Source organism: Scatophagus argus, chromosome 24, assembly GCF_020382885.2.
Source record: "Scatophagus argus isolate fScaArg1 chromosome 24, fScaArg1.pri, whole genome shotgun sequence".
NCBI classification, from domain to species: domain Eukaryota; kingdom Metazoa; phylum Chordata; class Actinopteri; family Scatophagidae; genus Scatophagus; species Scatophagus argus.
In genome coordinates this window covers 360001-381744 of record NC_058516.1, presented here as the reverse complement: position 1 = coordinate 381744, position 21744 = coordinate 360001, and the positions used below count along the sequence as shown (strand labels likewise).

General features: G+C 51.5%; 2 protein-coding genes across 5 annotated transcripts in view; one reads left to right on the top strand and one right to left on the bottom strand.

Annotated features, from left to right (window-relative positions):
* Positions 1-546: 546 nt before the first annotated feature.
* LOC124055241 (chromosome alignment-maintaining phosphoprotein 1-like) lies at positions 547-5560 on the bottom strand. Of its 3 annotated transcripts, XM_046381869.1 has the most exons (4): positions 4967-5560; positions 2282-2457; positions 1247-2101; positions 547-1076 (listed from the first exon to the last, which is right to left on the bottom strand). In XM_046381869.1, exons 3-4 carry the CDS (start codon positions 2001-2003, stop codon positions 682-684), a joined length of 1152 nt encoding a protein of 383 aa, XP_046237825.1. In that variant the 5' UTR covers positions 2004-2101; positions 2282-2457; positions 4967-5560; the 3' UTR covers positions 547-681. The 3 variants fall into 3 exon arrangements, with proteins under 3 accessions (XP_046237825.1, XP_046237824.1, XP_046237826.1); XM_046381868.1 differs by lacking the exon at positions 4967-5560 and having other exon boundaries at positions 2282-3005; XM_046381870.1 differs by lacking the exon at positions 4967-5560 and having other exon boundaries at positions 1247-2097; positions 2282-3005.
* A 1169-nt stretch (positions 5561-6729) lies between these two features.
* nhsl1a (NHS-like 1a) overlaps positions 6730-21744 on the top strand; it is a 15206-nt gene continuing 191 nt past the window's right edge. Inside the window, exons 1-9 of one of the 2 annotated variants that reach the window (XM_046381746.1) lie at positions 6730-6788; positions 12679-12789; positions 13669-13808; positions 14772-15000; positions 15151-15282; positions 15377-15735; positions 15825-19533; positions 19755-19842; positions 20305-21744. The exon at positions 20305-21744 is cut by the window's right edge and continues 191 nt beyond it. In XM_046381746.1, coding sequence (XP_046237702.1) covers positions 6773-6788; positions 12679-12789; positions 13669-13808; positions 14772-15000; positions 15151-15282; positions 15377-15735; positions 15825-19533; positions 19755-19842; positions 20305-20971 — 5451 coding nt within the window. In that variant the 5' untranslated portion in view covers positions 6730-6772 and the 3' untranslated portion in view covers positions 20972-21744. Of the gene's footprint in view, positions 6789-7388; positions 9611-12678; positions 12790-13668; positions 13809-14771; positions 15001-15150; positions 15283-15376; positions 15736-15824; positions 19534-19754; positions 19843-20304 lie in introns of those variants that run through there. The other variant, XM_046381748.1, reaches the window with a different exon arrangement.

Genomic DNA, 21744 nt, shown 5'->3' with positions numbered 1-21744 from the left:
TGTCAGATCCACCACAGCACAGACGGCACTGAGCTCGACACCTCCAGACCCTCGTGTGCATTCAGGACCACTTTGTTCAGCAGAGGTACAGAGTGAGTACAGTTACTTCACTGTAGTTTTAAGGTACAGTTTAGACCTCTGCTGTAAAACTGTGTGTTTTGCACATCAGTATGGCCTCTTAAAGTAGCCTGAATGTTCATCATGTGTACCGCATTGAGTTGGTATGTTAAAGCTGCTGACTGAAGCTCCGCGAAGCTTCCTGAAGTTCTTCTTCTCCTCTTGACTTCAGCTGCGTGTCACAGGTTTCACACGGCGCGTCTGTTCGCTCAGCTCTGACACAACAGGTCATGTGACACGCGCTCACAAAGCGAGAGCTTTAAGAAACGTTTTCTGACCGGCAGACGTAGACGTGTCCTCCTCTCAGCTGAGACACACGACACTTGGAGAGAAAATATCACTCAGAGGAAGACAATTTCAGGCCGTCCAAGACAATCAAAGCACATCCGTAACAAGACTTTGTTAATAACCAGAATGCAAACAGCCAGATTAAGAAAAAAAACTTTATTCACGGTTTCAGTTGACAAGTGAGATCTCGTTTGGTTTCATTTCACTTTAAAAGCACAAACACTGACGGTAAACTGAAGTAAAAACTGTAAACTGCTTTACATGAAGTCCTTCCTCTCAGTCATCATCATCATCATCCTCCTCCTCTTCCTCCTTTATCACCTTTGCTGTTCTCCTTCGTTTCCTGCCCCCTCTCCTCTCCTCCCCTTCCTCCTCTTCCTCCTCTTCGTTCTCCTCATCCTCACCCTCCCCTCCTTCTCCTCCCACCTCCTCCTCCTCGTTTACCTCCTCCCCCCGACCCTCCCGGGCGTTGCAGCGACTGCAGTGCCTCCTGAAGCCTCCCAGGAAGTGGGACCTGAAGCAGCAGAAGGGGCAGGCGTAGCGTCCGGGCCGATGAGCCGCCCTGATGTGCTGCTGCAGCCGGCTGGGCAGGAAGAAGCAGCGCTGGCAGTCTTTGCAGCCGTATGGACGCTCCACGTCGTGGCTTCGCACCACGTGACTGATGGCAAAACCTGCAAGGATGCACACAGGGACACAAGAACCCACAGATTCAACTGTGACTTTCTGAGCAGTTTACTGAAACATTCGTCCATTCAGCAGAAAGCTAACTGTAGACGACTGTGATTATGCTGCAGGAACATTTCATGGTTGTGTGTGAAACTGAAGATCTGCTTCATGTTACCTTTGAGTTTGGTCTTCCAGCCACAGATCAGACAGACGAAGCGGTTGGAGATGAAGCGCACCACTTTGGCTGTGGCCTCCATTTCCTCCTTCAGCAGGTCTCCGCTGAGCCCGGCCGCCTCCTCCTCCTCCGCCCCGCTGCTCTGCGCCTGTTTGGGCTCGTCCCGCCTGATGGCCTGCGCGGCGTACGTTTTGGGGATGTCGTGTTTCCGCACCACGTGGTTGATCCCCAGGCTCTTCAGCTTGTTCTTCCAGCCGCAGATCAGGCAGCGGTAACTGCCGCCGTCGAACAGCAGCAGGCTTTCATCTCTGACTGACTCTGGCCTCCGGGAGGCGCCGTCCTCGTCGTGTTCATCCTCCTCCTCGGGCTCACTGCTCCTCTTTCTTTTAGGAGCTCGTTGTCCTCCCTCCTTGTCCTCTTCGTCCCCCTCCTCTCCTGTCCTCTCTCCCCCGTTGTCTCCTCCTCCCCCCTCTCTCTCGTCCATGCAGTGTTTGGAGATGATGTGCTTGTACAGCTTGGTGAAGTCTCGGCTGGTGAAGAAGCATTCGGAGCAGTGGAACAGTCGGGCGGTGCTCTGGTACATCACGATGTTGCCGAGGCGACCGACCGCCACGTCATCCAGGCAGGTGGGATGAGACGCTGCCATGTGGGACAGCTGGTGGGCGTGGCTCTTGGAGAAGTGGCCACAGAGGGGACACTGCAGGTGAGCTGCGACGCCGCCACCCACTTCACCTCGAGTTTGTATGATGACAGACATGGCTGCTCCACAGAGGCTGGACACAAGCCAATAAAGTTTCACTCTTCACTGGTCAAACTGGAGTGTGTGGCAACATCACATCTCAGTGTTGTCACTGACAAAAGACAAGAGACAAAAACCAAGGATGTTCAATAGAAGTCAGAAATGACAAAGAAAATCCAGTAGAAATGATTCATCAGGTTAGATTTTAAAGGTACAGTTAGCTGAGCAGCGAGCCACTTCCTGTCTGCAACAGCACTTTGTATCTCTGGAGGTGATAGAAATGAAAGAAAACTCACCGAAACTGTCGTTTTGTCTTTCACTGTTCCAACAATCACCAGCTGGTGGATGTGAAAATATTCCCCGCAGGTGATGACCGCCCTCCGTCTCCCGTCCCCGCCTGCCGTGTCTGTGTTGTCCCCGCAGTCCGAGCGGCTGTGAAGTGTAAGCTTATTCCCTGTCTCACATCCTGCACCTTCAACGAGACATTTAAAAACGTCACTTTGGACTCTGGGAAGTCGCAATTAGTTTTATAACCTTTGAGATCCTCGTGGTCGAACAAACCGCCGAGAAAACGTCACAGCAGCACACAACATTGATGAAGGACAGAAAACAGAGGAGCACGACGTCCCCCAGACGGACGGATGAGGAGCCCGGCGATGGGAGACGTTTTGTCATCAGCGGCCACAGTGACATGACAGCCATGATGTGAAGGCAAACTGTTTTCTTCATAAAAATGATTTCATCAGTCCTTATCAGCTGAAAAAATTCCACGTTGTGCATCCCGACGTTACACAACAATCCTCACACGACCTGACATGGCGGACGTGTCATCACTGCAATGCACTCTTTTTTACTGTTTTTCATTTCACTGACCAGATGACCAATCGACTGTGAAGATAAAACTAACGGACAAAATAATCTGCAGCTAAACGTGAAATTAATTAACTCCTTCCAATGTTGAGTGAGACTTTTCTGACACAGGATGCTGGGAGGACATGAGCTCAGTACAGGAACTTTCAGGTTTTCACCTGACTGAACGACTAAAAGATGACGGCGTATCAGAATGAATGAATGAAGTCTTAAACAGCATCACTGAGTCCGTCTGAGTCCTGTGCAAATACATTTATTGGAAAGCAATTTGTCAGAAGACAGAGTGGAGTACAGCAGATTACAAGAGCACCAGTACCCGACACAGTGAGAGCAGTGTGGGAAGGGAGGGGAAATTTCCTCGCTACTTCCTTTCCTCACGTGAAACATTAACAGCCGTTCAGTCACAAATTCACCACCGATCCTCACGCTCAGCATCGTCACCATCATCGGCGGCCTCCTCATCCTCCACAACAAGAAGTTCGTTGTTAAATATCTCGTCACGCTGGGCCGCTTCGGGCCCGTCCTCCTGACCCCGCCGTCGGAGGCGGGCGAGAGCCTCGCGCCCGGCGGCGCAGTCTTCTCCCTCCCTGAAGCAGAGGATGAGGTCGTCTTCACTCCCATCAGCTCTCACAGACAGTCCGCAAGCTTTGAAAGATTTTCTGATCAAGTCTTCATTCAGTTTGTCCCAGGCTCTGACCACCCAGTCCACCAGCAGGCGGCGCGCAGGGACTTTTACATAACCTTCGGTGGTGTACTCCTTGTCTGCGTCCCCAGCCGCCCACTGGTCGTAGGAGTCCTGCAGACTCTGCTTGAAGACGCGGTTCCACATCACGTCGGCTGCTTGGATGTATTTGGGACAGCCGGCTGGGATCACTGCTGTCGTCATGTTGTAGCCACGTTTCAGTTCAGATTTGGTGGCGTCGCTGATGTGGCAGCGGTACGAGTCCCACACCAGGAGCCGCGGGGTCGAGTTACACCTCCCCACCACGGACCGCAGCCAGTCGGCGGTGAGCGCGTCAGTCATCAAGCCGTTTGCAGAAGTGGTGATGACTGCGCTGGAGTTGTGCTGCTGCATCGCCTTCGCTTCATCTGCAGCCCCTCTGAAGACGAGGTAAGGCTCGAGTCGGGTGCCGTCCGCCTTGGCGGCGAGGACGACGGTGAGGTGGCTCTCTCTGGGTCTCCTGTGTCTCCAAGCTTCACTGTCCTCTCCTGATGTCTCTCCAGCTGGGGGGTACACTATGTCAAAACAAAGTGCGGTCTCGTCCATTGCAATGATGTCCTTCTCTGAGATGCCCTGAGAGCGGACAGCCTTGCCAACGTAGTCAACAAAGGAAACAAGTTTCTCGGTGAGGACTTGTGTGCCGTCCCGTCTCCTGTCGACAGAAGGCTGAAGCAAGAGGCTGTTGCGCTGAAGGAATTTTTGTAGCCAACCCGTGCTGGCCACAAACGTCTTTCCTCCGTCACTCACTGAGGGGTAGATCTCCAGCGCTTTCTTTTTTATCATGTTTCTCGACACTCGGCTCTGTTTCACCCGCATTGAGTAAATCCACTCAGAAAGCCGGGCCTCGAGCTCCAAGCTGACCTTCTTCCTCCCTCCTCCAGTCAGCCGCGCTCGCCCCCTGTCGGCTAACAGCAGCTCTTCCTTCTGTTTCCTCCAGTATCGGATTCTTTTCGAGTCGATGTTAAAGTGTCGTGCGGTTTTCTCTCCCGAGTTTTCCTCCGCATACCGCAAAACTCTCTCTTTGAATTGCAGATCAAATTTCCGCCTGGGCGCCATGATCCTCGCGTTAGCTGTGAACTGAGCGCTTGCACGGTTCACGTGTCGCGGCTGCTGCGCTGAGGCACCCGCAGCGACTGGAAAGGGACAATAACATTTCAGATGAGTGGCCCCAAACAACAAAATCCAACATGATTAGAATACTGAATTTATGAAATTAAAGCGACGGAAACACACACACACACACACACCTGTCGCCTAAACAAAACTCACACACACACTGTGCTTTGTTTGTGTCACTCACACTCAATGCTCTCAGATTATGGAAGCTGGCAGATGAGTGTGTCTGCACTTTGAGATCAGAGTGTGTGTGACTCTCGTAATGTTTACTCACTCTGTTTATTGTTAATCCTTCAGTTACTCGCGCGCAGTGACTGAACATCCCTTCGTTTCCCCTTGGTGTACGTGTGATCCTCAAATTGGCTTCAATCAAGAATTAATCACTGTTTTATGAAAAGTTACAGACTAAATGATTAATCGAAAACCAGCTTCTTAAGTAACAGCCCTACATTCGCATTGTGACCTAAAACAGTTTATTTGGGGTTAGAAGGTTTTGTTTTCAGCTTCTCTGAATCCGAGAAAAAACATTTAACGAGACCCGGTTCACATTCACGCTATTTTTCTTCAAAAGACAGCTTGACTCGTTTAGAATGGAGGTTTGTGTCCATAGTAAGTTCACTATGTCACACATCATCTCTGGATTGTAGCTATAATGTAATAACAATAAACGGTCCGGTTCCCGCCCCCGCTTTGTAACAATGGAATAGCAGACTGCAGCTAACGGGCTAATTACCCGACTAACGTGCTAAAAACTACATTTTAAATCGAATAAAATCAGTCCAGTGTGCTTCTGTCCCCGGCTGTATTTATGTCCTATTGAGTTCATCAACCTGTCCTTTAAAGAAAATCACTAGGGAGAAAATAAAATTAACTATTAAATCCGTGTTTGGACCTAACTCACCGAATAACTCCCGGTCGCTCAGCCCCTGGCGCCTACTTCCGTGTTTGCTACCAGTGTAGCCAATCGGCTTGCCTTGGGTGGTCTGGCAGTCGACCAATCACAAACCATCCCGTCAACGAAGGTCTCGCCAAACCACAATTATCGCGACATCTCCTTCTGCTTCAGACTTACGTTGAAATTTCCTCTGCAGTCGTTTACAGATCAAAGAAGGATCAAATAAATCAATTATTTATGGAGATAAGACGATCGGCAACATCAGGACTATTAAAATAAATTAGCATATGTCACAAATATGCTGCAGCACTTAACACAAAGTTTACTTTATTTTGACTTGCACAAATAGGTCAGTAATTTATAGATTTTAAAGTTGCGGATTGGTTTGTTTCCAAACTAAGTGGCTGAACAACTTCAAATGAAAGTCTCTTATATGATGTTATGCTGCCTTAAAAACAGACTGAATATTTTTTTCATAGATGATTCATGATGCTGAGTAGTGTTATACCCTGTGTGTGTGTGTGTGTGTGTGTGTGTGTGTGTGTCCCTAGGGCTCACTAAGGTGATTAATGAAGCTATTTTTGTGTGGAGAAGCCAATACCTGCTGTGGAGGAGAGGACTACATCTCCTATCACCAATTTCAGCATGACATCATCTTCTCCCAGGTATGCGTGCGTGCGTGTGTGTGTGTTTGTGACAGACTTATTGTCCGTCATGAAGCCGTCTAATTGGCTGCTCGGGGAGATGCTTTGTCGGTTAGGTTGCCTTGGTGACGGTGGTTCTCAGAGGTGTTTTATTAAAAACAGCCTCGATAACAAACATCAGGGTTCTGTGTTGGCGTGCTGCTGTAGAACCAACAGGATATAAAGCAGGTCAAATGAGCTGACCGTAAAATGCAGCAGCAGTATTAATCAAACAGTAACACTGACAGGTGAGGTTTTACTGCACTGGGAGTACTTTTACTTGGACGACTTGAAGTACATTTTTCCCGTAAAGTGGGGAAGAGAGGAAGTGAGGGTTGGTGTGAGAGGAGGAGAGAGGAAGGAGGGGGCTTTTATTGTGGAAGACCGAGGGGGAGGAATCTGTGTCTGAACTTGTGTTTGTAACTGAGATTCTCTTTCACACACACACACACACACACACACACACACACACACTGAGCGACGCTGGGCGAGTGAGGACGACATGCTCTGTCTAAAAGGTGAGAGAGAATGGAAGCATAGAGAAGTTTGAGACGGAGAGTTTGGTAGAAATACTGCAGATAAAAGTGTGTGTGTGTGTGTACTCAGATGTAGGTCATTGTGTACGCTGGCTGTCAGGACTCACACAGTTATCTCCATAACCTTTCTTTGTGTGTGTGTGTGTGTGTGTGTGTGTGTGTGTGCTCTTCACTTTGAGCAGAGCGACATTCATGGAGGGAAAATGTCTGCTGAATTTGAATTTATTCTTCTGCAGATTACAGCTGCTGCCTCCTTTGTGTTTTCTTCTGTAGTTACTGCCAGTACTGCATGTACCCGTAGTATTCCTTGTAGTACCACTTTAGTACCACACTGCTGCTGCAGCTGAAATGTTTTACTGTGATATTTTGGGTCTCATGCCAAAAGTAGAAGTTTTGTGTCAGCAGGCATGAGGCATTCTTGAGTTTGACACGTGTGTGTGTGTGTGTGTGTGTGTGTGTGTGTGTGTGTGTGTGTGCGAGTGTAAGTGTGTGTGTGTGTATCACTAATAACTGCTGGCCTGTTGGGGCAGGCTGAAACATCCCATTCAGCTTCCAAAACACAGCTGTTTCTGTACAACACACACACACACACACTGATGTGGACTGAGTGGATCAACATGACAATCAGCAGCTTTAAAGTCCTGAATGCTGTGTGATGCTGTGTTCGTCCCCGCACACGAACGAAGCACCAGACTGGTAGTTAATCACATGTTGGATGCAGGAACTCGCTTTGGAGGAGGAACGACTGGAGCAGCAGTTTGCTGTCCTTCCTGTCAGGCCTTCAGTCGGTGGCAGAACTTCGCTGGTGGAGATCGACGGGACTGTTTGTGTCGGTCAGCTGACCACATGATTCGCTGCACGCTAAGCCAATGAGCCAGTCATGAGATGAGTATGGCTGAGACACAGACAGGAAGCTCTTCAAAATAATGTTCTCATCACAGTCCAAGTCTTACCTGAAATGATTTGTGTGTCTTTATTACTGAAGCTATGTCCGTAGGTGGACTTCCTGTCTGTGGCCCTCAGCTCAGAGCTCATTGGTTCCTGCTGAAGGCCCAACTCTCACTCCTCATAGAGATGTTGTTTCATGTTTACAAATAGGAGGACTGTTTTCAGCGGCGGATTAATCCGCATTTGGTAATCTTACGGGTTTTTGTGGCAGCAGGGTGTGTGTTAATAAACCACTGTGTGTGTGTGTGTGTGTGTGTGTGTGTTGATGGTGATGAGGGAACAACAGTGTGACTCAGTCAGGCAGTAGTTATAACTGCTGCCTGACTGAAGGGGAATTTCAATGTGAAATTGCAGCAGCAGATCCAGGATCAGATACAGAAAGTCAAAGAGTGAAGAAACACACGCTGAGCTGGTGTTGTTCTGTGATCTGAATGGTTCCCCAGCCTGACGCTGTAGTGCAGTATCAGGCAACATGTGGTGTGTGGAGGTAAATACCTGCGTCTCCCAGGCCATCTGCAGACCTGGATAATCCCTGTTAGGAGATTAGAGACGGAGGGAGGAGAGGAAGCGCAGTTCGCACCGGTGAAGAAATGTGCCGCTGACATGTTTTTGGACTCTGATCGTTTCTGTGGACCGTTTGTTTTATTGTGGAGGAATGAGAAGAAGCTGCAGTGAGCTGCTGAAAGTCTGAAAACCATTTGGCGATACTGATGTCTCCGAGCTGTTACCGATGCTGTAATGTATTTTGAGCTTTTATTGTGAAGGATGGACATTTTGTGTAAATTTCTTTGATGAAAGACTGAACACTTGAGCTTTTGAAAAAGGCTCATGCTTCTGTTGTGAGGGCAACAAAAACACGAGGCTTTTGTTTTCTTTGTCCATCATCTGAGGCTTTTTCTGGGGATTAATGCAAGTTTGTTGTTTTACTCTGAAGGATGTGTGAGCAGAAAAATGTTTTTATGAAAAGAAAATTGCTTTTGTGATTTTATTTTGAAACCACCCAAGCCTGTGAAGTGTTTGTTGGATGTTTGTGAAGGATGGAAACATGAAGGACATTTATTTTGAAGATTTTTGGGCTTTTATTGTGAAATCAAGATTGTTTAGCCAGCTTCATCGCCTCTGATCTGTCCTGAGGGTGGAGCTGGATTTCAGACAGCCAGCTGGTTGCCAGGACAGGATGATTTCGTACGTGGAGTGCCTGGGCGGTGAGGGGGCGGGACACGGCGTGGCGTCGCGCTGCTGGAACACAGGACCTGATGAGGAGCGAGATGAGCTGCTTCCGCGCAAGATGGCTGCCCTGCAGCCCAAGACGGAGGGTAGCCTGCGTCGCCGCCTTCTCAGCGCCAAAATTCACCAGCACCATGATGCCATCTTGGGACTGAGCGCTTGTGGTGCAGGCAGACCGGGGACGCCTTCAGGTGACAAAAAGCCCCTCCCACCTCATTTTCAGTATCCAGGCAACAGCCCTTGGTACCGGCGCCAGCACCTTCCACCTCGACCCCACGTTCACCCTTCTCTGAACCCAGAGGCTCATGGGAAACTGTTCCTCGCGCCAGAAGCTTATGGGAAACCCAGCCCGCGCTCCCCGCCCCTCCAGCTGCCGCGCTCCACCTGCCCCGTCCTCACCCAGCGGAGCAGAACAGGTTCATGCCCTCCGACCCCAGAGCCCCGCCCAGGCTACACCCTGCCAGCCACTCCCCCCCTCAGCACCCTGCCCTTCTTCAGGGAGCCAGAGGCGCCACCGCAGTACCAGTTCCAGCCCAGCAGGACGCGCAGGACCAGCTTCTTCTGCTTCAGGAAACGGGGGAGGAGCTCTGGGCTTGACGCCACACAAACCACGCCCCTTCTGCACAGAGGTACCGCTCTGGGTTCTGGGTAGTAGGTTAATCGCCTAAGTGGACTGTCTTCATGTAGTACGAGAACTTCTTAAACCACGACTACAAGTAGTATGTCAGTGTAACCCCAACTCTGTTTGGTCCAGAGTGAAGTTCTTGTCTGGTTCTGGTCCTAGTTAGCCTACTTAGCTTTGTTTTTCAGCCTTTCTGTTTGGTCCTGAACTGGTTCCAGCTGCACCTTTTTGATCCCAGTTGGTGTTATTTGTCCCCGGAGGTCCTGAAAGCTTTGAGTTTGTTCAGTCTGGTGACTTGTCTCTCAGTGGTCACATGATCGTGGATTTGGGTCTGTGTGGTGCTGAATGGTTCTGTGTGTGTCACAGGCGGAGCTCTCTCTCTTGTTAGCCTGGTTTGGCCTGGTTTGGCCTGGATTGGTCCGGTTTGGTCCAGTGTTGAACAGCTTTCTTCATGTGTAAATCAGCCCCGAAACACACTCGCTCGCCTCTGATGATACACACTCAGTTAGTGTCTGATTAATAATGTATCTCAGATCTGCTCATGTTGTTCTCAGATAACATGCACACACACACACACACACACACACAAAGGGGAGTTAATTAAAGAAGAACATGGGGTGTGTGTGTGTGTGTGTGAGCGAGCAGGGATTAGCTGCAGCTCCATACGCTAGGCTAATGGCTAATTCCTGTGATAAGAGATGAACAGCTGCTACCTGTTAGCCTCAGCTGTGAGCTTCACCTGCTGCTGTTGGACGGAGATCCATGCAAACACCGAACTTTTTATGGTTCACGTTTGATTTCGGTGTCACACAGTAAGTCCCGCCCCTCCTCACCTCTGATTGGGCGGCAGAGAAGCGGCCCTTTTTCCTGCTCGGAGTTCAGGGTTGATCATATAAATATCACAGTGTGACATAATGACAGTGTGGCCTACTTCCTGTCTAATTAATCAAACTAATTAAAACAGTCGAGAGACAGACGGACGGACAGACAGACAGGCTGTCAGGCATGAAGACAGAAGTAATTAGCTGCTCCACTGGCCCAGTTAGTTGGCACACTTGGAGGCTGGAACCGTCCCAGTTTGTGATGAAGGTGAGGATGAAGGTGATCCTCAGCTGCCATTCCAGCTGGTGGTTCAGGCAGCACAAGCCTCTTCATGGACCCCGCTGGACCCCGTTGGACCTCTGGTAACTTCTCCAGGATCTGCAGAACCACTCCAGGGTCGGTCCTGTCCAAACCCTCATCCTGGTTCACAAGTGGAGAGGAGACAGTGAAATGTCCTCACTCTGATTGGTCCCCCTAAAGACAGGAAAAGAGCAGAGACAGCAAACACACAGAATAAAAGATGAAGAGTCTCACATCTAACGCATGCTGACACACACACACACACACACACACACACACACACACTCTCTCAGTTCTCTTTCTTCTTCTCCCTTCATCTTCAAAGCATCATGATCATGCTTCGTGTGTGTGTGTGTGTGTTAATGCAGTATTTGTAGGTAACCTTCATCACCTGGTGACACACATGAAGGACACACATGTGTGCTGGCTTCCTGCCAACATTTTGTGTGTGTGTGTGTGTGTGAAAGAGAAAAGAGCGAGTGAGTGAGAGAGAGAGAGAGAGGGAGGTGGGAGGAGAGTGGAGCTGCATTACTGCTGCTGTTCTGTCTGCTGCAGCCTCCGGAGTGTGTGTGTCCGGTCTGTGTGTGCGTGTGATGTCGTTATGGTTCTGATCGGATCCGCAATCAAATCCGTCCTCAGATTTCTCAACAAGACCAGAGGTGGGTGTGTGTTTTATATTCATGCTCGTGTGTGTGATGTGCTAACATCAGTGCTGCCGGCCGACACGCAGTACCGTGTGTGTGTGTTTGTGTGTGTTCTCTAAAGATGACCTCATAAGGTGCTGCTCTCTGATTGGCTGTCAGGTGTTAAAATCAATCATAGTTCACATAAACCACTTTTCTAAATCAGATCTCAGGCTGTGCTAAACTGCAGCTAACTGACTCAAGGACCAATGGAACCACCTCAAGGACTCCAAGGTCCCTTTCAAGGAATTTATGACCTGCAAATGATCTCCAGGACCTGCTCAAGGACCATCTGAGCCTTTCAAAGACCTCAAGGACCATTTCAGTCTCCTCAAGAGTCTTCAGAACGCTCTCAAGGACCCTTGGGGGAATCCTCAATGAGCACTGCAACCTTACCCAAGACCTTGGGGACTATTTGAGACCTCGGGAGCCCTTCAAGGACCCAAATGAACCACAGCAGCAGAAGATTCTGATCTCTGATTGGCCAGCAGGTGTCACTTAGAGTCCATCTCAAACATATTTCAACCTGCAGGTAACCGTGGCAACAGTGCAGTTGAGTGTGCAGTTGAGTGTGAAAGGCGTGCGATGGTTGTGAGACGTCCTGCTCGTCCTCCCTGAGCCTGGACGTCTCTGTCTTACCTTCACGTAGGGACGAAGTTCAACCTTCAGTCGGGTCGGCTTTTGCAGACGTTTGGGAAGTGGGAAGATTTGATCCAAAAACGCTGAACACATTCACTCTGCTCAGGCACGTTTCATGTCAAAATGGGGACAAAGCTGTCCTCTGTCCCCCAGTCCTCCTCCCTTTGTGGCCTCACTTCTCACTTTTGAGTGAACAGGCCAAACGTGTGGAGACTGCTGACAAGAAGTCGAGCGTCTAACCTGCGACAGGATGCAGTCTGCACACGGCGAGGACAGTAGCGTCTCACGTCCAACTTTTTAAATGTCTGTGATGGTCCCCGTCTCGCCAGGCGGCACAGAGCGCCCGCTGGCGTTTGACTGCTCGGCCTCGTTTCCAGGTGTCGCGTGGCATCAGAATGTCGTCTGTTTAAGTCAGTCAGTTGTTTGCCCGTGAATCACGGTCGCTGGTCAGAGTTCAGCCAATCAGGCTGCTGCTCCTTCAGAGTCCTGTGGCTCTGTGTGTCTCTGAGGTCACCTTGAGGAGTGCTGCACCAGGCATCGTCTCTGCTTCTGTGTGTGTGTGTGTGTGTGTGAGAGAGAGAGACCCGGCACACAAACCAGTCTCACTCTCCGTCTCTGTGTCTCTCTGCAGCAGGGGACGGAGACAGGAAGTGGTCTGTTCACTACACGACCCAGAAGGCCCAGCAGGGTCTGCTCTTCATCCCTGGGAAAAGACGATCAGGCAGCGCTGATGATCTGCAAGGTGAGAGGTCAACACACAGCAACATGAACGCGCACACACACACACACACACACACACTCACTGTGGATTCATCCGCCGCTGAAAATAGTCCCCAAAATGCACTTTTTGCTCCTGTTTTGAACATGAAACTAAACGTGTGTGAGGAGTTTTTTACGTCTTCAGTGGGAACCAATGAGCTCTGAACTGAGAGACACAGACAGGAAGTGAGGACGTGCTGGACAAAGATAAAGACTGTGGGCGGATGTTTTATCTGAGACGTGTGGGTGTTAATCACCAGTGTTCACCTGGGAACACACACACACAGATAATTTAATCTGTGTGTGTGTGTGTGTCGAGGATTACAATTAGCTGACAGACCTCAACACACACACACACCTTTGTCTTCCTCGACCTGATTAAACCACAGAGCTCTTATTTTGGTGACCAGCGTCTCTAACTGCTGATTTCCTATACTGAATACTGAATACTGCTGCAGCACACACACACACACACACACACACACAGCGCTGCAGGCTGCATCACAGCAGCTGCAGTACATGTGACAAAGGACCTCCCTTCATCTCGACGGTTGAAGCTACATTTTCAAATGACTCAGTGGTTGATTGATTGATCGATCGATTGATTGATTGATTTCGATGTATCAGCATCATGAGCTCCCATCTTTTCAGCTGATCTGTTGATTTGCTTTAGTTTCACTCGTATGCTCCATGATTCAGATCCTTTTGGCCCAGAGCTGACTGGATTATTGACTGATGAATTGATTGACAACCTTTTGTTTGATGTTTGATTGATTATTGGCTGTATGAACTTAAGTGAAAAATGTGTGGCCGTTCTGTTAATCATGTGTGACTGTGTGTGTGTGTGTGTGCGTGTGTGTAGCCTGTAACGGGCTGACTCAGCATGTCTCCAGTCGACCCGGCAGATCTGAGCCCCGCCCACCGAGCCCGTCCTCTTCTGGGCTCAACCAATCAGGGGGCAACACAACACGCAGACGGTGGAAGGACAAAAGCCAGAAGATGGTTAGCGACACACACACACACACACACACACACACTCACACACAGCAGAACACTGGGAGGCAAATCATGATGCAGTATTAATGTTGGTTTGTTGTCACTGACCTCAGATCAGCTGACTGACAGGAGCTTCCTGTTGGATTTGGTTGAGCTGGAGCTCATTTTGACTGCAGCTGATGAATCTTTTCATTCTGAATGAATCTGCTGGTTATTTTCTCCATGAATCTGCTTATTGTTTTCAATTCTGAAAACAGTAAGAAATTTTATAAGCTTCACGTCTTTTGCGTGTAAAATGCTTCATTTGTAAAGTACCTGAGGCTGTCAGATAAATGAAGTAAAAAGTGCAGTACGTCCCTCTCAGAGTGGAGTACAAGCAGAAAAGACTCAACTGAAGTCCAACCTCCTCCTCTTCTTTGCTGAAGTGAAGCTCTGGCTCATTTGACTTTAGTGTCGTTCATTTTTCATTCCTTTTTGTTTTGCTGCCCCCTGCTGGTCAAACTGAGCTGCCAGACCATCACGTCTTTCTCATGCTCACTAATTTACTCTGTTCATTCTCTTCTCTTCTGTTTTATCCTCCCTGCTCCTGCTCCTCCTCCCCCTCCTCCTCCTCCTCCTCCCCCTCCTCCTCCTCCTCTCAGAGGTCCAGATTCATGGACTTCCTCTCTCAGTCTTGCTTTTCAGTTTGTTTCAAGTTTTCCGTGTGGAGGAGAAAGGTAAACACGGATCAAACTGGAGTAGACCCCCCCCCAGCCTTCTCTAGACCTGCTGGGCTAAAGCTTGAAGCTACTGGGTTAAATGTGACAGTCTCGTGTTAGTCCAGGCCATCCTGGGTTTAAATTAGACCCTCTTAATCAGACTGCAGTCCACAGTTTAGTTTAGGCTGTGCTGGTTTGTAGCTTAGACAGTGAGGTGGTGAAACAGGCATGAAAGTTAACTGTGTGTGTGTGTGTGTGTGTGTGCGCTCAGTCGTCAGCTTCCTCGGATGAAGACGAGAGGTTCACCAACACGCGACCTCTGACCCCTCTGGTCCTGAACCCCATCAGCCACACCTCCTGCTGGGACGTCTTCGACCCCACCTGCGATCCAGCAGTCGGCGTGGAGGTGGAGCCGACCCCCCGGCTGCCGACGCCGGAGGAGCGGATGAGGCAGCAGGCTGAGGCGGTCGCGGCTGACATCGTCCCTATCAACATCACAGGTAGTAGACTGGACTCAGGGCCACGTATGAAGGACTCTTAGACTTGACTTGAAATTCATTTTATTTTTTAAACTTGATTCAGGACTCGATTCGCACGTCAGACTTGGCTCAAGAACCTCGTGAACCTTCTCATGTTGTGTTGTCTTCCAGGGGAGAGTTTTGACCGTCAGGCCAGTTTTCGGAGAACGGTTTCCAGCACAGACTCGTTATCCCGACGACCTTGCAACCTGAGCCGCCGCAGGACAGTTACTGGGATCCCCGATGGTGTCCGCCGGAGGCCTGGTATGAGCTCCATCGCCCAGTGTCCATCAGTTCTCTTTGATTCCAAATCGTTTGCTCATCTCTGCCGCTGTCTCTGTCACTCGTGTCCCTCCAGACTCGCCTTTGGCCTTCCCGGTTCGCCCCGGTCAGTTCTCCACCGTGGGTCGACCTGCCTCCACCCCTGCCCACCGGCAGGAAGACACGGGGGACTGGATGGAAGCGAAGAAGAAGGGAGACGTCAGAGAGGAGGGGCGGTCCTCAGCCAGGAGGATCCGAGCCCCGCGAGGGGAGGGGATGTCCAGCCTCATGGCCTCCCTCACCTCCGCCCCACCTGACCGCTCCACCCCCTGCTGCTCACTATCCTCACAGGTCTGCAGCCTCCCCCGTCTGCCGACCAACTCCTCTCTGGACTCCGAGGCCAGCTGTGACAGCGCCTCCTACAGGACACTCAGTGCCTCCTCATCTTGTTGCCAGGTCAGTTGAGGAGAAAACGTCATTACAAGCAGCTCCAAATAAAATATGACAAAATAAAAATGAATTCTCTCCTCTCTCCCTGTTTTCAGTCGCAGGACATGCAGGGTTTCTCCAGTGACACCCATCCCCTGCTGCCCTTTGACCCCGCTGTCAGAGTCATACCCCAGTCTCCTTCCTCCTCCTCCTCCTCTTCCTTTCCGCCCTCCCCTGTCTCCCCTTCCCTCCCACAGTCACAGTGGTCTCACCCCAGAGATAAGCATCTGAATGAGGCTGCCCAGTATCACAGCTCTCCCTCCTCCCCCCGCTACCTCTCCTCTTCCTCCATCGCGGACTCGGAGTCTCAGTGTAGCTACCAGGCTCAGGATGAGCAGACCGCCACCCACAGTGGGGGGGCGTGGAGCTACCAGCCGCTCTCTCCCACCTCCAGTGTCCACAGCAGTCAGACTGGGGGTGACTGGACCAGCATCAAGCCGGAGATGAGATGTGTTTCCGCTGAAGGCTGGAACTTTGACCCGCTGCTGTCCTCCGGTCGCTCCTCTCCCTCTAACACCGACAGCAACTCGTTGTGTTCAGAGACGATGACCTCCTCTACCTGGCAGAAAAGGAAGCACAGCACGTCGTCCTCCTGCTCCCGCACCACCGCACGCAGCATCTCCCTCCGCAAGTCGAAGCGCCCGCCTCCTCCACCGCTGCGCTCCGACTCTTTGAGGCGGCGTCCAGGTCGCAGCAAACCTATCCACCCCTCCTCCAGTCCCCGTGTGGAGCGAAGCCCCCGCCTGGAGCGAGCCACCCAGCAGACGTCCACATCGTCTCCAGAGACCTTCCATGACCCCTGGGTGCCCAGGAGCAGCTCCAAAAGACGCCAGAGTGGGTTTAACTGCGGGACAGTCACGACTTTTGAACCTTTAAGCTTGGACTGCCAGACGGGGACGTCGGCAGACTGTCCCCGCAGTGAGCAGCGTCCTCCGAGCCCTGGTCACGTTCAGGCTCCTGTGTTCACCCCTGGGACTCCCGCCTCAGAGGAGGTGAGATTTACTGTCCACCCCCAAGCAGCAGCCTCCTCTGCAGCTGGGCTGCAGCGACTTGCTTCGCCCTCCAGCGGCTACTCCAGCCAGTCTAACACCCCCACTCCTGGCACTCCTGTGTCATCCCCCCTCACCCCCTCCTCCCCTCTCACAGCAAGCCCTGGAGCCTTCCCCCTGCCCCCGGCGTCCCCCTTCTCCTCTATACCCTCCCTGCCCAGGATGAGGTCTCAGGCTGAATGGAGGCCAAAGCCACCAGTGCCACAGAGGAAGTCCTCACTCTTCTCCTCCCTCTCCTCCTCATTTTCCTCCACCTCCTCTCTCTCCTCCTGCACCTCCTCAGACTCCTCTGCTAAGCATCCTCTTCTACCTGTTCCTCCTCCTCCTCCTCCTCTACCAGAGTGTTCCTCTCCTTTACCTCCTGTATTTTACTCCCCCATACACGAGTCTCCTCCTCCTCCTCCTGCCGCTTCTCCTCTTCCTCCTTCCTCCATCAAACTCTCTGCTGCTCCTTCCCCTCCACCTTCATTTCTTCCTCCCCCTCCTTCTCCTCCTCTCCCACCTTCATCCCTCCCCACTCCTCCTCCTCTCCCACCTTCATCCCTCCCCACTCCTCCTCCTCTTCCTCTGTCCTCTCGACCTCCTCCTCCTCCCTATTCCTCTGCTGTCAGGCAGACCTCCCATCATGCTACCATGTCATCAGCAACCATCTTGCCTCCTCCCCCAACCTTCCCACCCCCTCCTCCTTCTTATCCTCTTCCTCCCCCTTCAGAACTCCCAGAATCACCAGTTGCTGACCTTCCTCCCCCTCCCCCTCCTCCCCCTCCCCCTCTCCCCAAACCAGGCCTTGGCAAGTCTTCAAACCGCTGTATGAAAGTGGCCATGCCCCCCTTGCCCCTGGTCACTGCACAGGCTTTGCAGGGTGTCAGGCTCCGCTGCATCAAGACCCAGGAAGTCCTGCTCACTGACATCCTGCTGCCCGGAGTTCAGTCCACTGTCCATGATCTATCAGAAGCTTGTCCTGACGGTCCTGTGTTGGCTAATGCTAATCTTGATGGCCGGGCCAGCACTGATGTTAAAGTGGATGGAGCTGGATCACAAAATACCTTATGTAATCTGGGCAGTGATGAAGCTAACATATCTAGTTCATTAATGGGTAAAGTTATCCCTCATAACCCCACTGATGCAAGACAAGCTGGAGGCGAATTAGTTCACAGTACCAGTGACCTCAGGCCAAGAGATGCCAGGACAACCAAAAACGAGCCACCTTATGCTCATCTTCAGAGACTGCAAAATGTTGTTGCTCACCCAGCTAACCAGAGAGGCTCTCGGTCTGAACTGACCAATGGTGAAACTCCTCAAGACATCCAGAACGATGACAGAGAGAAGGAAGACTCAGGTGTGTGTGCTGCAATGGCTGACAATCCAGTCCCCGGTCCTGATGGCCCCTGGGTCAAAAAGTCTCAGGCTACCAACAAAAATCCAATCAGCTCAGTGTTGCAACAGCAAGAGGACTCGGATACAGTGTTAGCAGATGCTAAGCTAACTGAGCCTGCAGAGAAACTGGAAAACAGCGAGGATGTTTGGCACATGGATTCTCCATACTGGACCCTTTCTGGGGCGAGACAAGAGTCTCCTCGAGAAAACGGAACAATCCTACCCGAGAGCAAAGAGGAAGTCGACACAAATGACGAGAATAATTCAGACATGCAGAATCGCAGTGCAGCTGGTGGAGATTTAAAGCAGAAGGTCAGTAAGACGGCGAGCAACAGGAGGCTCCGCTCACCAGAGAAGCCCCTGCTGCCAAAGAAGCCTGATCTTTGCATCCTGGGTCTCAGGATGTCCACCGAAGACAGACAAGGACCAGGTGGGTGGAGGAGCAACGGACAAATCACAGTGCTGCCTCCCGAGCTCGACAGCCAATCACAGCTTCCCAATGATTCCTCCTGCACAGCTGTCCACACACGTCTGACCCATAGCACACCTTCAGCTGCTGACAGAACGACCTCACCTGCACACTCGATGAGTGTAAACACAACACCTGCAGACATCTGCTCACCTGGCAGCTCACCTCACAGGCAGAAGCCACCGATTCTGCACAAGAAGCCGGATCTGTCACTGAGCTCACCCAAAACGAGCAAACCACCCTTTGTATCGAGAAACACGGGGAGGGCATCCAGGGCCACCTCTGGGACCCGTACCAGCCTGACCCTGGGAACCTCTGGGACCCAAACAGGAGCAGCAGGGTCCAGTTGTCCACTGATGATGAGGTCATCGCTGGCTGAAGATGAGGAAGATGAGAAGGCCGGTGTGGAAGAGAGAGGGAGGAAGATGACAACGATGATGATGATGTTGCCATCCACCGCAAGGAATAAAGACAAAGCAAGGAGGAGGAAGAAGAGGAGGCCAGGCAGGCAGTTGCTAATGATGTCATCAGCGATGGAGCCCCCGTCGTCTTCATCATCATCATCATCTTCATCATCCTCTCCATCCTCTTCAGACGAACGGGATGTGGTGAAGGGGAGAGCAGGGCAAACGAGCGAGAGGGCGAAGAAGACAAAAGTGTGCGATCAAGACACGAGCGACTCGGAAAACTCGTGCGCTCTGATTGATCAGAGCAAACACTCGCTCAGCAGTGCGCCGTCCGCTGACAGCCTGCAGGGGGAGCCGTCCCTTCCCGACCTCCTCATCCAAGAAGCAGAGGAGGAGGAGCAGGAGGAGGAGGAGGAGGCAGCTGTCAGGAGAAGGCAGGAGGTGAAAGCAGGAGCTCCAGATGGTGAGTATCCGACCTGTGTACTTGTACTACTGTGTCTCTACTACAGTAGGGTGCGTACTGATACTCAGTACAAGGAGGTACAGAGTGTTTTTGTACGTGTTGTGAGGAAGTGAAATCCTCAGCTGTGAAGTACATGAGACGTGTTGCAGCTGCTGGATCACAGGCGCCTTGTTGTCCCGCGTCTCACTTTGAATTGTCCCTTTGTGTCTCCTGTTGTCCAGCCGATGTGTTCGTCGGCGTGTCAGCAGAGCAGCTGTTTGTCTCCGCTCAGCCGCGAACCACAGAGGACCTGTTTGCCGTCATCCACAGGTAGGAACACACACACTCACACACACACTCACACACACACACTCACACACACACTCACACTGTGACTGTAACAAGCAGCTGAGCGCATGTTCACGTGTCTGCCTGCTTCCTCCCGCCGCCCCCGTGGAGCAGTGCAGTATGGGAAGGCACGGCGTGAGGCTCCTGATGGGTGGGCTGCAGGTAACCACCGTAGTGGAGTTTAGGACTCGACCCTGGATAGGTTCAGTTCGATAAATCCCCCCAGTATCCAGATGTCCTTCCCTGTTTGCTTTCCTTGTTACCCAGCAGCCATCTTGTTCCCTGCTCTGTCACTGACTTCCCTCCTCGCTGGGCTTCCTCACAAAGTCGTCCCCGCGTCCCCTCACATCTCCTCATTCAGTTTAGATTCTGTTTTGTGTCCCCCTCTGGTTTGGTCTGAGTGCCGTCCTTGGGTTTGACGAGACCTCTCTCTGTTTGTCTCAGGTCTAAGAGGAAGATGCTGGGAAGAAGAGACTCGGAAGACGATGGACACCGTATCTGCTCCTCCTCCTCCCCCTCCCCCTCCCCTCCCGTCACCCCCACTGAGTTCCTGCCGGGCCCGACGCGACCTGCGGCTCTCAGAAGTCAAAGGTCCGCGAGAAGCGAAAGCTTTAAGGCTCTGTTGCTGAGGAAGGGCACTCGGTCCGAGTCGTCTTGTCGGTTGTCGGCTGTGGAGAGGCTTCGGCTTGTCGGTCCGACACTCGTCACGCCCCCCTCGTCAGACTCGTGTGGTGTTACTGTGGACGTACCGCTGGCTCCCTCATCTCCCTCGGCTCCATGCGGTCCAGACTTTTCCATCATGTTCAAATGGAGGAGACGGGATCTGATCCATAATCAGCTCCTCCTCTCCTCCTCCTCCTCCTCCTCCTCCTCCTCCTCCTCCTCTCCCTTCTTCTTTCTGTCCTCCCCCTCCATGCGACCTCGCTCCCTCACTCCTCCCTGCTCCGCCGGCAGACGCTTTGCCGCCCGCCGCCACCTCTATGCTGCCCCCATGACCGCCATCTTTGAAGTGGAAAGTGAGGCAGAGGAGGAGGACGCAGGCGATGATGTTTTCGATGAGTGTTCAGGAACCGAAGCGGAGCTGAGCCAGAGGTTGGTTGAGATTTGTTGATGGAGCAGACTGGTTTACGAGGTCCAGATCCTCTGCAGATCTTCATCAGGTTTAAACAGGCGCCGCCTCGGGAAACTGGACTGGACCGGACCGCCTTACAGCCTGAAGCACACTGAGCAGGTGTCTGACAAAGGACACGTCTGCAGAAGTCTGCAGAGGACATGCGTGGAATTCTTCTCAAGGAAACAAACGTGTTGCAGTGACACCAAGTTTTTCTGTTCTTTCTGATTCACTTTTGTCTTTTTTCAATAGCAAACACACATTTTAGTGAGAGAAATCCAGAGTCACGCGTGTCCGGTTCTCCGAAGCTGCTGTGAGGTGACATCACCGCTGAAGGACGGCAGCCTCGTGGCTCAACCACGACCGAAACCCTCCCACTGACATTTTAAAGTGATCCAGCGGTCGAACTCGTTCAGCAGCGAGTCAAGAAAAGAGGAAATCAGAGTCAAAGAGTCAAGTCAACCTTTAAGTTCATGTTGTTTGTTGTGATCGAACTCCTCCTGCCTGAACAAAGTCAGACTCTCTGGATGCTCATTTTAGCTTCTTCGTGAGCAGCAGCTCGACATGTTTGTGACTCAACAGGATCATTTGAAAGGGTGTGTGTGTGTGTGTGTGTGTGTGACGCAGCGTGGAGTTTGTCCTGGACTGTAGATAATCCTGTTCCATCCTGCTGCTGAATCTTCTCTTCTGTGACGTTTTTCAGTCTCAGTTTCAGAGTCAGACAGACGACAGGAACAAACTGATCTGCTCTGTGAATGTGGGACGCTCAGATT